The following is a 12,365-nucleotide window of genomic DNA, read 5'->3' on the forward strand; positions in this document are numbered from 1 at the left end:
TTTTGTATCCTTTGACCAACATCTCCCCAGTCCCCCACCTCATCTGCCCCAGCTCTTGGAAACCACCATTCTACTCTTTAGTTCTATGAGATCCTTTTTTTTTTTTTTTAATTCCACATCTCAGTGATATCACGTGACATTTGTCTTTCTGTGCCTGGCTTCTTTCACTTAACATAATGTCCTCCAGGGTCACCCATGTTGTCACAAATGACAGGATTTCCTTCCCTTTTATAGCTGAGTAGTACTCCATTGTGTACATGTACCACACTTGCTTCATCCATTCATCTGTTGTTGGACACTTAGGTTGATTTCCTATCTTGGCTACTGTGAATAGTAGTGCAGTCACCCTCTGAGTCTCTTAAACATTCTCATTTCACTTCCTCTGAATATATGCCCAGTAGTGGGATTGCTGTTCATGTGGTTAGTTCTATTTTTAATTTTTTGAGGGACCTTCATACTGTTTTCAATAATGGTTGTACTAATTTACATTCCCACCAACAGTGTGCAAAAGTTCCCTCTTCTCCACATCCTCACCAACATGTATCTTTTGTCTTTTTTATAATAATCATTCTGACAGGTGAGAGGTGATAACTTACTATGGTTTTAATTTGCATTTCCCTGATGATTAGTGAGGTTGAGCATTTTTTCCTATGACTGTTGGCCATCTGTATGTCTTCTTTTGAGAAATGTCTATTCAGTCATTTGGCCATTTTAAAATCAGGTTGTTTTCTTGCTATTGAGTTGTTTGAGTTCCTTATCTACAGTCATGCATTGCATAATGGCCTTTCAGTCAACCACAGATGGCCTACATGTATGTTCCTGCCTCCATATGCTTGTGTAGATAGTCTTCCTTGGAAGGCCTATCCTTCCTCCTCTTGGCCAGTATGAATACTGGCATTCAGATCATGGCTAGAAAGAAATGTTAGCCATCCCTTGAAGATGTGTTCCCACAAGATTATATCTTTCCTGTACCTTTTCTATGTTATCATTGTGTTACAAATCCGTACAGTATTCAGTACAGTAACATGTTCTACAGGTTTGTAGCCTAGGAGCAATATAAAGCCTAGATGTGTAGCCTATGTGTGAAGTAGGCTGTACCATCTAGGTTTGTTTAAGTATGTTCTATGATGTATGCACAAAAACACTGCCTAACAATGCATTTCTCAGAATGTATCCCATTGTTAAGTGATGTATGACTGTATTTTGGATATCAACCTTTTATCAGATGTATAATTTGCAAATATTTTCTCTTATTCTGTAGGTTGTCTCTTCACTCTGTTGATTGTTTCCTTTATTGTGCAGAAGCTTTTTAGTCTGATGTAATCCCATTTGTCTATTTTGGTTTTTGTTGTCTGTGTTTTTGAGTTCGTATCCAAAAAAATCATTGTCCAGACCAATGTCATGGAGCTTTCCCCCTGTGTTTTCTCCTAGTAGTTTCATAGTTTGGGGCCTACCATTTAGGGCTTTAATTCATTTGGAGTTGATTTTTCTATATGGTATGAGATAAGGGTTTAATCTCATTTTTCTGCATGTGGAAATCCAGTTTTCCCACTATCATTTATAGAAGAGACTGTCCTTTTCTCATTGTGTGATCTTGGTACCTTTGTTGAAAACCAGTTGGCTATAAATATATGGATGTATTTTTGGCCTCTCTATTCTGTTCCGTTGGTCTATGTGTCTGTTTTTATGCCAGTACCATGCTGTTTTGGTTACTATAGCTTTGAGGTGTATTTTCGAGCTCAGATAGCGTGATAGCCTCCAGCTTTATTCTTTTTGATCAAGATTTCTTTGGCTATTCAGGGTCTTTTGTGGTTCCATATAAATTTTAGGTGTTGATGTATTATTTAACAATCAACTTGTTATTGAAACAAACAGTGTTTCCATACTACCTAAAACAATAATGTTTTAACTTACTGGTGTACGATCACTCCATTGCCAGGATCCTTGTAAATCTGGGCTCCTTTTATTCAAACCAATCCACAGCCAACGCTGGCCACTATGTAAAAAGCAAGTGTTAAAAATACAGGACAATAGCACTCACATGTCTAAAGTGCGTCACTAATTGAAAAGCACAGTTTCAAGCAACATAAAGAAGTCTTTTGAAATGAAACTAAGCCCTTAATGTGGGGTAGCTACAGAAAAAGTACCATACTTTTCAAACTACATTTTAAGCTGTTTTCTTCATATGAAAGGCAAAAACCATTCTACTTTGAATTTTAAGAGGAAAAAAATGGAAATTATTCCAAGACTTTTACTGTAGTGCTTGAATATTAAACAATATTTTCAGATACAGCCAAAGGCAACAATGGCATTTCTTTAAAGTGTTTGTCTATAACACTATCAAATATTCTTCTTTAAAATGCAGAACTATTTGACTAAATTCTTGTTAAACAATATTTGAAACATAGTTGAGTTCCTACTATCCACTAAGTTTAAACAAGCATTTGAGTATTGCCTATGTGCCAAAGAAATATACCAGAAAAATATATTAAGCAATAATTTAAGTGATTATACTTATCACCTATAAGTATTATACTTTTATGTAAAAGGCATTGAGCTAGGTGCAATGATGACACAGAGAAGTATAAGACCTACATCTACCCTCAAATGTAATATGAAATAGAGAGATAAGATATATATGAACAAAAAAGTAAAGACCATTTATGAAAGCTATCAAATGAGTTATATACATTTTAGGTGACACAAAAGTTCAGAGAAAGGAAAGGTCACTGTGGACTGCAGAAAATGAAGAAAGACTTTGTGAGGTTGGTAGAACAAAAGATATTCTTCAAGGGATGGCTAACATTTCTTTCTAGTCATAATCTGAATGCCAGTATTCAGAATGGCCAAGAGGAAGAAGGGTAGGCCTTCCAAGGAAGACTATCTACACAAGCAATATGGAGGCAGGAACATATGTCTAAGTAATCCTTTCCCCTCAAATACATTTATGCTCTGGCCAGGGATAACTATCCAGCATAAGTAGATGTAATATAAGCACAGAAAATTTTCTCTGCCTCTAACTCCATTTGAAAACATTTTCTAAAATTTATTACACTTTTAGGCGACCAATAATATTGCATATAATTTAACATTTTGTTGGTACATGGTATGTATGATCAGTACATATGTGTGTATACATATATATAAATGTAATATGCCTGTAAGTGTAATACAGATACATTTTAGAGAAGGGGTAGATTCCAAATCTAAAAACAATGCATACTCTCAAGTTCAGCAGGACATATGGAATATATGGAACATATAGCTACAAGTCTACAGAGAAATATAAGTGCATTTTAATAAAATGTACTAGTGAATCAAAGGCTGAAACAAATAATTTTAAACTAATTTCTTATTTTTTAATAAATAATTGCTTTTCTTTATTTCTTACCTTCGTTCAACATTCCCTCATATTTTAACAATAAGCACTTTTTCATCTTTTCAACCTCAAGGCTTTTGGACTTAATGCAATGGAATATGAATGAGGACTGTCCTGTTTTGGTTTTTATTGTTATATTGTTTTCTTTCATAGAGAAAGATCCACCAATTTGTGGACCTAAGATATATCCAGTGGAGAAAATTAAATCCAGTTTAAATTTAGTAGCTACAAGAGGAATTTGCAGTTTATGCCTTTAGCTCATCGGAGCTCTCTTACAGGCTTCCGAGTGTATCATACTGCCCGAGTGCTGGATTTCTAAACCACAGGGTCTAGACAATTGGCATATACAGCACAATTAAAGCCAGATGGCTAAAATAGAGAGGCAGTTAAGTTTTCTTCCTCATATTTACTTGGGGAAACAACTGCATTTCTCCCAAATCTTTGCACATTATATATTTGGGCCTGGGGAATTCGTGTAGAATTTTGTGTTTCCCTAAAGTAAGCATTAGCTATTTTATCTTCTTTACACAATCCACAATACAACCAGGAAGACGATCAAAGATCATTTGTCACCAGCATTGCAGAGGCTCCCACTGGCAGCCTTTTTAGAGGTTCATCCTCAACTTTCTAGGCTCCTCAAGCCCTTACCCAGTCTTCTCTCAGCTAATAGCTCCCCTTCCTTCCACTTAGAAACATCTCTGCTTTCAAGCCCATTTCTGGCTCCTTTGCTGCACCTCAGAGGACAGTTTCCTAGAGAAAAGAGTTTAGTCGATTGTCCAAAATTTCTAATCTCCACTACTTTCTGAAACTGTATTTCAGAAATAAGTTTCATTTGAACACAGAAATTTACAGATTGAAAAAAGTTTCATTTGAACACAGAAATTTACAGATTTCAGCTTCATTTTAAAGAACTCACTAGCATGTCATAAATACAGAAAATAATAGCGACATGTATGTATTTTTTTGTGTGCGGGATCAGAAGTGGAAAATATTTCCTCAATTGTAACTCATTCCTGGTTTGGCCTAGTTTAGCTGTAGGCAGATAAAGGGAAGAAGAAATTGGATATCACATTAATCATTGCACATCTCCAATGTTGATTTTAGAAAATGTGAAGGAAAAAATTGCACCTGATCATAACTGGGGAATCAAGTCAAACTGAGGTTCCCTCTCTCTCTTAATAAGTTCCTGGTACTCCAAGCACTAAGTATATGGTTTTAAAACTATTGGGTTAAGAAGAGATTGCATAAAAGGTTAATATGTGTAATTGTGTTAAAATTCCTATTCTCAATCAAATTTCCTGCTGCATTTGGTTGCTAAGGAAAACAGTATGTTAGCCATAAGCCCCAATAAATACTATTTGATGAGGGTGCTTATTCTACAAAGCCTTAGATTTACGTCTAAATCCATTCATGCCACATCACAGGGGGCTATGTACACAGCAGCAATGGCATTGCAAACAAGGCTTTCTTCTCTAATCCTATGGCTATTTTTGCCCTACAATGGCTTTCCCTGTTGGGCTGCCATTAAGAGTTGCAAAGATCTTAGAGCCTTAATGATTTGGTGCACCATGAATCCTTTTCACTGAAATACAAATAGAGATGTGGAACTTAGATTGTGAGAGGTACAGCAGTAATCTGACTTAACTCCTTGGCATGTAATACACAATTTGGGCAATGGATATCTTGCTGAGAAAGGTCAATTCCTGCAATAAAAAGCCAAGGCATTCAAGGAGTATGCTTTAGAATCATTTTCTAATATAAATGGGTTTGCTTCCTTCTTTCCTTTAAGCCATGGTTACAATTTTGGTTTTAGAGTATATTCTCTAAGCACAGCACAGGCAAACAATTTCTTTATTATGGAGAAGTTATTAAGCAAACAAAGCAGTCTGCTTACCATGGCATTGTGTTAGCTGCTAGGATCAGAGTACAAATAAAATACAGTTCCTATAAGTGAAGGGATTAAGGAGATTTGTTTTTTCTCTGTGCTGTTCTGTTTTCTAAATTCAATGTGCATTACTTTTACGATTAGAAAAAAATTAAACATAGTACCTTCTACGGAAAATAGGTTTTGTAAAAGCTATATGTGTAGAGATGTAAGTAAACGGAAAGGGTTTACACTAAGGGTTTACTATGTTTATAATCAGGAGCTAGGATTTGAGGTGATTGTTTGCTTCATTACCTGTTTTTATATTTTCCAAATTTTATATAATGAACTTGTATCAGTTTTTTAAAGAAGGGAGTGCTCAACAAGTGTAATTCAAAACAAAGAAACAAATCATAAAAATTTCCTTTCATGTTTTGTTTCCTAGTGTAATTCGTTCTGTATATGGATGCTCTTAATGGTCATTTCTATCACATATGATATTCCAATGTTTTCTACTTATTGTTTCTCACAAATATCTACAACCTCATTGATTAGTACTTATCCAAGGCTCCTAGTTCCAGTTAGAATTACTAACTGCTTGCTTGGAATCTAGTGCTTATGTCAGCATTTTACTTAAAAATACTTTATCTGGATAGTATCATATTGTGTGTGTCAAGCTTGAAATCTAAGGGCCATTAAGTTGCCCTGCTTGAAACTTACATGTCAGGAAGTATTGGTGGTGTATTTGAAAGTCCATGCCCCACACATATACACCATGGAATACTATGCAGCCATAAAAAATGATGAGTTCATGTCCTTCGTAGGGACATGGATGAAACTGGAAACCATTCTGAGCAAACTATCGCAAGGACAGAAAACCAAACACTGCGTGTTCTCACTCACAGGTGGGAATTGAACAATGAGAACACTTGGACACAGGGCGGGGAACATCACACACCAGGACCTGTTGTGGGGCAGAGTGATGGGGGAGGGATAGCATTAGGAGAAATACCTAATGTAAATGACGAGCTAATGGGTGCAGCAAACCAACATGGCACATGTATACATATGTAACAAACCTGCATGTTGTGCACATGTACCCTAGAATTTAAAGTATAATAATAAAAAAAAAAGAAAAAGAAAGGCCATGCTCCAGACGTGGCCACCATGAGGACTTCCATGATCACCAAAGTCACACTGGAGGCTTTGGTCATGAGCAGAATGAATGTGAGAACTGGGTTAATGTCAGTGAAATCGGAAGCTTGTTCATCAGCATGATGGTCGGATTGGGCTCTCACTGGTGAAACATAAGTTATTTGAGATGCAGGGATTAGCTAAAATATTTAGAGAAACTCTCACACTTCTCAAGAGTGTATTAGAATCGTGCGAGACCACAGCCTGTGTCTTAGTAGGGCTTGATTCTAAACAACCCCACATCCAGTCATTGGGTCAGGTGATTGTGATGGCCTGATACTCACTACAATGGGAACAGAACGCTGCCACAGAACGCTGCCACATCTGCTTCAAGTAAACCTGTGCAAGGTGATAGTTAAAACACCAAAAAGGACAGATTGCTGGAATGTTGTCAAGCTTACAAAACAGGTTGTATAAAATGGTTTGTGTCTGCTTCAATGAATGTTTGCATAGCAAATGTCTGTATGTGTGGAAAATTTTTGTCTGAATTTTGTATTTGTTATAATCTATTCTCAAGGTTGAGGGAATAGCTAACACTCACCTCACAAAGAACCCAAGAGTTAGTATTTAGTATATACAAATTGCCTTGGGTCAGTCTGCAGTGAAATTTTGTATATTAATTTCTAACACTGGACAATGATGTCTAGAGTACCTGAGATTCTACGATAGATGCTTAATAAATAAATATTTATGGAACACAGGTATCGTATTTTACATTAGATTCCCAGTACACTGTAGTGAAACTACATTCTCTAATGAGAAAAACACAGCAGAAGCTATATTAGAGCAAATCTGGGCCAGGCACTGTGGCTCACATCTGTGATCCCAGCACCTTGGGAGGCCAAGGAAGGTGAATCGCTTGAGCCCAGGAATCTGAGATTAGCCTGGGCAACACGGAAAAATCCGTTTCTACAAAAAAATACAAACATTAGCTGGGTGTGGTGGCATGTGATTGTAGTCCCAGCTACTTGGGAGGCTGAAGTGGGGGGATTACCTGAGTTTGGGAGGTTGAGGCTGCAGTGAGCTGTAATCACGCCACTGTACCTCAGCTTGACTGACAAAACAAGACCCTGTCTAAAAAAACAAAACAAAACAAAAAGCAAATCTGGAAAATATGGAAATTTTCAAAGAAAACATTTTATTCATTTATTTTTTAGAGACAGCATCTCACTCTGTTGCCCAAGCTGGAGTGCAGTGGCACTATCTTGTCTCACTGTATCCTTGAACTCCTGGGCTCAAGTGATCCTCCTGACTCATCCTCCTGAGTAACCAGGACTACAGGTGTGTGCCACCATGCCCAGCTAATCTTTTTTTTTTTTTTTTTTTTTTTTTTAATAGAGACAGGGTCTCCCTATGCTGCCCAGGCTGGTCTCGAACTCCTGGTTTCAAGCAATTCTCTCACCTCAGGCCCCCAAAGTGCTGGGATTACAGGCATAAGCCACCACACCCAGACCATAGAAAAGACTTTAAAAATCACTCAAAATCTTACTTCCTAGAGATATAATAGCCATTACCCTTTTTGATGTATTTTTGCAGTCTAGTTTTAAATGTAAATAGTATATTTTTTACTCTTTGATAATTTATCTTTTCCTCTGCTTAATATATATAAACATTTACACATTATAGTATTGTTTTTATCTTAATGTGCAGGAGATGAATTTCAAACCAAGATTAACAATAGTGATGATATAGGGATCCTTACCTTTTTCTGACTTTCAGGGAAATGCACTTAACAATGCTTCATCACTAAGTGTGATATGGCTATTAATTTGAGCTATTCTTCTATTCTAATAAGAATTTACATATTAGTTATATTTACTAAATATAAGTGTATATTTGTGTATTAAACCAGGAATGAATAGTGGATTTTACCCAATGCATTTTCAGTACCTATTAAGATGATCACATGACTTGTGATTATTAACTCAATTGCTATTTGAGTAAATATAAGACAAGCACATAACATAAGCAAGTGAAGTGGGGTCAAGAAGCAATAAATTAGAGACCTGGCAAATTGGAGAGTCAGGCCCCATTTCAGGAGGCCACCAGCTACTCAGCACTAACTTATTTGCTGCACAATGAAAATGTTGCTAGTTGCTTTAATTTTTAAAATTAAAAAATTTTAAAAATTTTTAAAATTTTAAAGGATTTTTATTAGAATTTCACAATTTTGTAGTATTTTGTGGCCCCTTCCTCCCAGGAAAAGAACATTATAGTCTTAGAGCTGGATAAGTACTAATTGGCAAGCTTTGTTTTAAGTCTCTTTCAAAAGTGCAGAATTGGACTTTATTATTATTGAACAAATTTGCAGACTTGCACTTGATCAAAACTGATAATGGGCTGGGTGTGGTGGCTAATGCCTGTAATCCCAGTACTTTGGGAGGCTGAGGTGGGCAGATCACCTAAGGTCAGAAGTTCAAGAGCAGCCTGGCCAACATGGTGAAACCCCTTCCTCTCTGTGTATATATGTATATATGCATGTATATGTGAGTGTCTATAGATATAAATACACACAAAAGCACCTTGTTTTTGTTTTTTGTTTGGTTGTGCTTAATTACTTAAGATCAAACTCCTTCCCTGGCAAACAAGGACATTCCAATTTCATATCCAAATCCCATTTTCTAGCTAATTTGTATGACTCATTTCTCCTTGACCATATCTGTATATTCTGGTCTCGGTTCCTTTGCTTATGTTCTGTTTTTTTTTCTGGCTCCTTCTCCTATCTGGCCTTTTGAAATAATACCTACCTTCCAAGAATCAGCCTTCTTTATGACATTTTTCCTGATTATACTCCCAGAAACACTCCCTCCCTCCTCTGAATTCCCAAGGCCCTTCCTTGCCTATGTTCTAGATTTTCTGCCATACATTGCTGTTGGACTTTATTTTAAAAAGGGTAGGGAATACATCTCATTCATCTTTAGATTCCTCATAGTGTCTGCACATTAAGAGTGCTTGATGTTGCATGACTGCTAAGCACCAAATGACCTTTTAGATAATAAAACATGTCCATTTTTTTTTCCAACAGGGAGACAGGGTAAGAACATGTCAATTTTGAATATCTAGAGGACTTCAAATTCAGCATAGAAATTCTCATTCTAAAAGTATTACCTGAACTGGTCCGTCAAAAAGTGAAGAAATTCCTTTATTTCATCCACATGGCTGAAGCTAGAAAGGTGTGCTCCAAGGGCTTGGCAGAATCGTTCAGCTTCTTCCCAGTTCCTCTTTCTTACAATTCTTTCTGTGTGGAATACCTTAGCAAAATATATTAATTTATTTTCTGGTATTATCATAAAGTATTTCATAGTGCTAAAGTCAATTACTGTCACATGTGTGGGCCCCTGAAATGAATTCTTAAAGGTGTAGTGAAGGCATAGGTAAATGCACATATACTGAGACACAGAGAGGTACTGCTGAAAGTGTCAATTCAACTAAAGGCCAGCACAGATGCCAGTCCTTGTGGTCAGATGGATGGCCTTCCTCAGCCAGGCTGGGGAACTATTCCAACAAGATCCATGTTCTCCTGTATTTCTAGGACCTTGAAAGATAAAATGAACCAGCAGGCAAGGCTGTAAAGGATACATATAAATGCTCTGGGAGTAGCCTTTGGCAAAGAAATGTGCTAACAATAGAAATTTTGAATATAAGACACTGTGACCCACACAAAAATAGCACTATTTTCTGACGAGGAACAACCAAAGAGCAGTCTGCACTGGTGTGTGAATATTGACAGAAAGTGGCAAAAGTAAACCTGGAACTTGGGCTGTTTCAAAAGAAGAAGAAAGGAGAAAAAGAAAGAAGAAGAAAGAAGAAAGAAGAAGAAGAGGAGGAGGAGGAAGAGGAGAAAGAAGAGATGATGACACAATGACAGGACGAATTATATTTGTCCCAATTCTTCAGTTCCTTGTAATATAATTAGATGGACTTGCCACAGCCCCCTGGTGAGTGGAGTATACTTCTTTGTACCTTGGCATGGGGCTTGGCCATATGACTTACTGTGTTCATGGGATATTAGTAGAGGTAAAGTGAGCAGAGGCCTGAAATGTGCTTATATGGTTGGCTTGCCTTCTTGGGCTCCAGTGATATACCATGAGAACAACAAACCCTTGTGAGCTGTTGCCCGTTCAGCCTGAGCCCTAAAAGGAAGGGCTGGAGCCCAGCACAGCTGACCTGAAGTTGGGAGCAGAGGTCACCATTCAAGCCCAATCTAGATCAGTCAAACTCTAGCTGGCCTGGAGATCTGTGAGAATGTGAGGCTAAATGGTTGTTGTCATAGCCACCGAATTTTGGGGTAGCATCTAGTGGTTTGTTTATGGAACTAGCTGACTGATGCAGACCCATATATACTATATATATATATATATATATATATATATATATATATTTATATGTATATATATATTTATATGTATATATATACACAAATATATCTATATTTGTAAAAGTGTAAATATATATATATACTTTTTTTTTACATTATAAGAAGTGCTGGAGCTGTTAATTTGACAACAAGAATTAGAGGAATATGAGGATCATAGGCATAGTGGCAGTATGGCATATAGTACACCAACTTACTGGGAAAAAAAGACCTTGGGAAGGAGCCAGTTCTGGCTTTGGGCCTGCCCTTTCGGGTAGGACACATGCAGGGTGTGGGGCTGAGGCACCTCATGCCAGAGGTTCAGCAATGCCCTGCCAAGGACTCTGTGCTCCAGAGCACTTTTGTTAGGTTACATAGGACTATGGAGAAGAGCATAATTTGTACAAGGACATGAACTAGGATGGTGGAAAAACAACTTCATTGAAGGATAGAATGAGAATGTCACTTTACCTTATAACAAGAAAGACTTGCAGGGAAACTCTGCCAGCCTTCAGGACAGGGGTCATCAGGCTTAGGGGCTGCTTCTTCAGGCTCAAGGGGTCCACTTATTTTCTTGCAAATTGAAAGTGCTTTGAAGCTTCTGCAGTCCTTCACCTCCCACTTTCCAATAGACTTTCCAGTAGACATAGCCACGCAGCCGCCCGGGGAAGCTGAGTTGAAGTGGAAAGCTCAATTAAAAATTAAAATGTTAAAGTTCAAACATTTTCTAGTGTTTCTACTCTTTACTTCAGCCAAGTTGGGGAGAGAGAATAAAAAAAAAATGGAACAAAGAGAGGAAAGAAATATGTTGTTCAGAATAATAATGATAAGTGTTTATTATTTGTAAAGTACTTTTTGAAAAAGATTAATCCTCACAACAAACCTATAGGGGGGATTCTATTGTCATAATTTGAGGTACAGTGAGAATGAAGTGATTTGTTCAAGGTCATAGAACTAGTAAGTGGTTGCCCCAGGATTTGTGCCCAGGTGGTCTGTTTCTAGAGCTGTACCCTAAATACTATTGCTGCTTAGGATGGTGGTTCAAATTACCTTAAAAACTTTGAGCAGTTTTTAAGCAACTTAGTTAACCTCAAAACACAACTCTCCCAGATTCTGATCCAAAGGAAAAGCTGGTACAATAAAGGTAGAAGGAGGTATGTGGTAACATACATTTGTTTACTGTTTATTTTATGACAGTCATAATTTTATGTATTCATAACAGTATTAAAAGGTAGTTTGAATTATCAGTTCTATTTTGTAAATGAAGACTAAGTAACTTGCCCACAGTCAGAGTTAGTGAATGGTAGAGTTGGGGTTGAAATCAGATTTGTCTGACAAAAGGTCATGTTCCATTTTCCATTATACCACACTGCCTGAAGCAGGTAGAAGACAAGAGTTACATATATTGAAAAGTAATAGGACAACTTCTATCCCACCAAACAGTGAAGCCACATAGTCTCATATACACAAACAGCAAGAGGAACAAGAAACTGGGAAAAACAATTGCCTTGCTACCCTGAATGGGTGTGCTATTTTTCCCTGTTCTGTCCTCCTATCCATGGTGTGCCCATGAT

General features: G+C 37.2%; 1 protein-coding gene across 1 annotated transcript in view; it reads right to left on the reverse strand.

The window, feature by feature from the left end:
- LY75 (lymphocyte antigen 75) overlaps positions 1 to 12,365 on the reverse strand; it is a 105,841-nt gene that overhangs the window by 59,760 nt on the left and 33,716 nt on the right. Inside the window, exons 12-14 of the mRNA XM_002812515.6 lie at positions 11,263 to 11,462; positions 9,546 to 9,688; positions 1,915 to 1,996 (exon numbers count right to left, since the gene is read on the reverse strand). Of these exons, the coding sequence (XP_002812561.4) occupies positions 1,915 to 1,996; positions 9,546 to 9,688; positions 11,263 to 11,462 (425 nt within the window). The remainder of the gene's footprint in view (positions 1 to 1,914; positions 1,997 to 9,545; positions 9,689 to 11,262; positions 11,463 to 12,365) is intronic.

Source organism: Pongo abelii, chromosome 11 (assembly GCF_028885655.2).
Source record: "Pongo abelii isolate AG06213 chromosome 11, NHGRI_mPonAbe1-v2.0_pri, whole genome shotgun sequence".
NCBI classification, from domain to species: Eukaryota; Metazoa; Chordata; class Mammalia; order Primates; family Hominidae; genus Pongo; species Pongo abelii.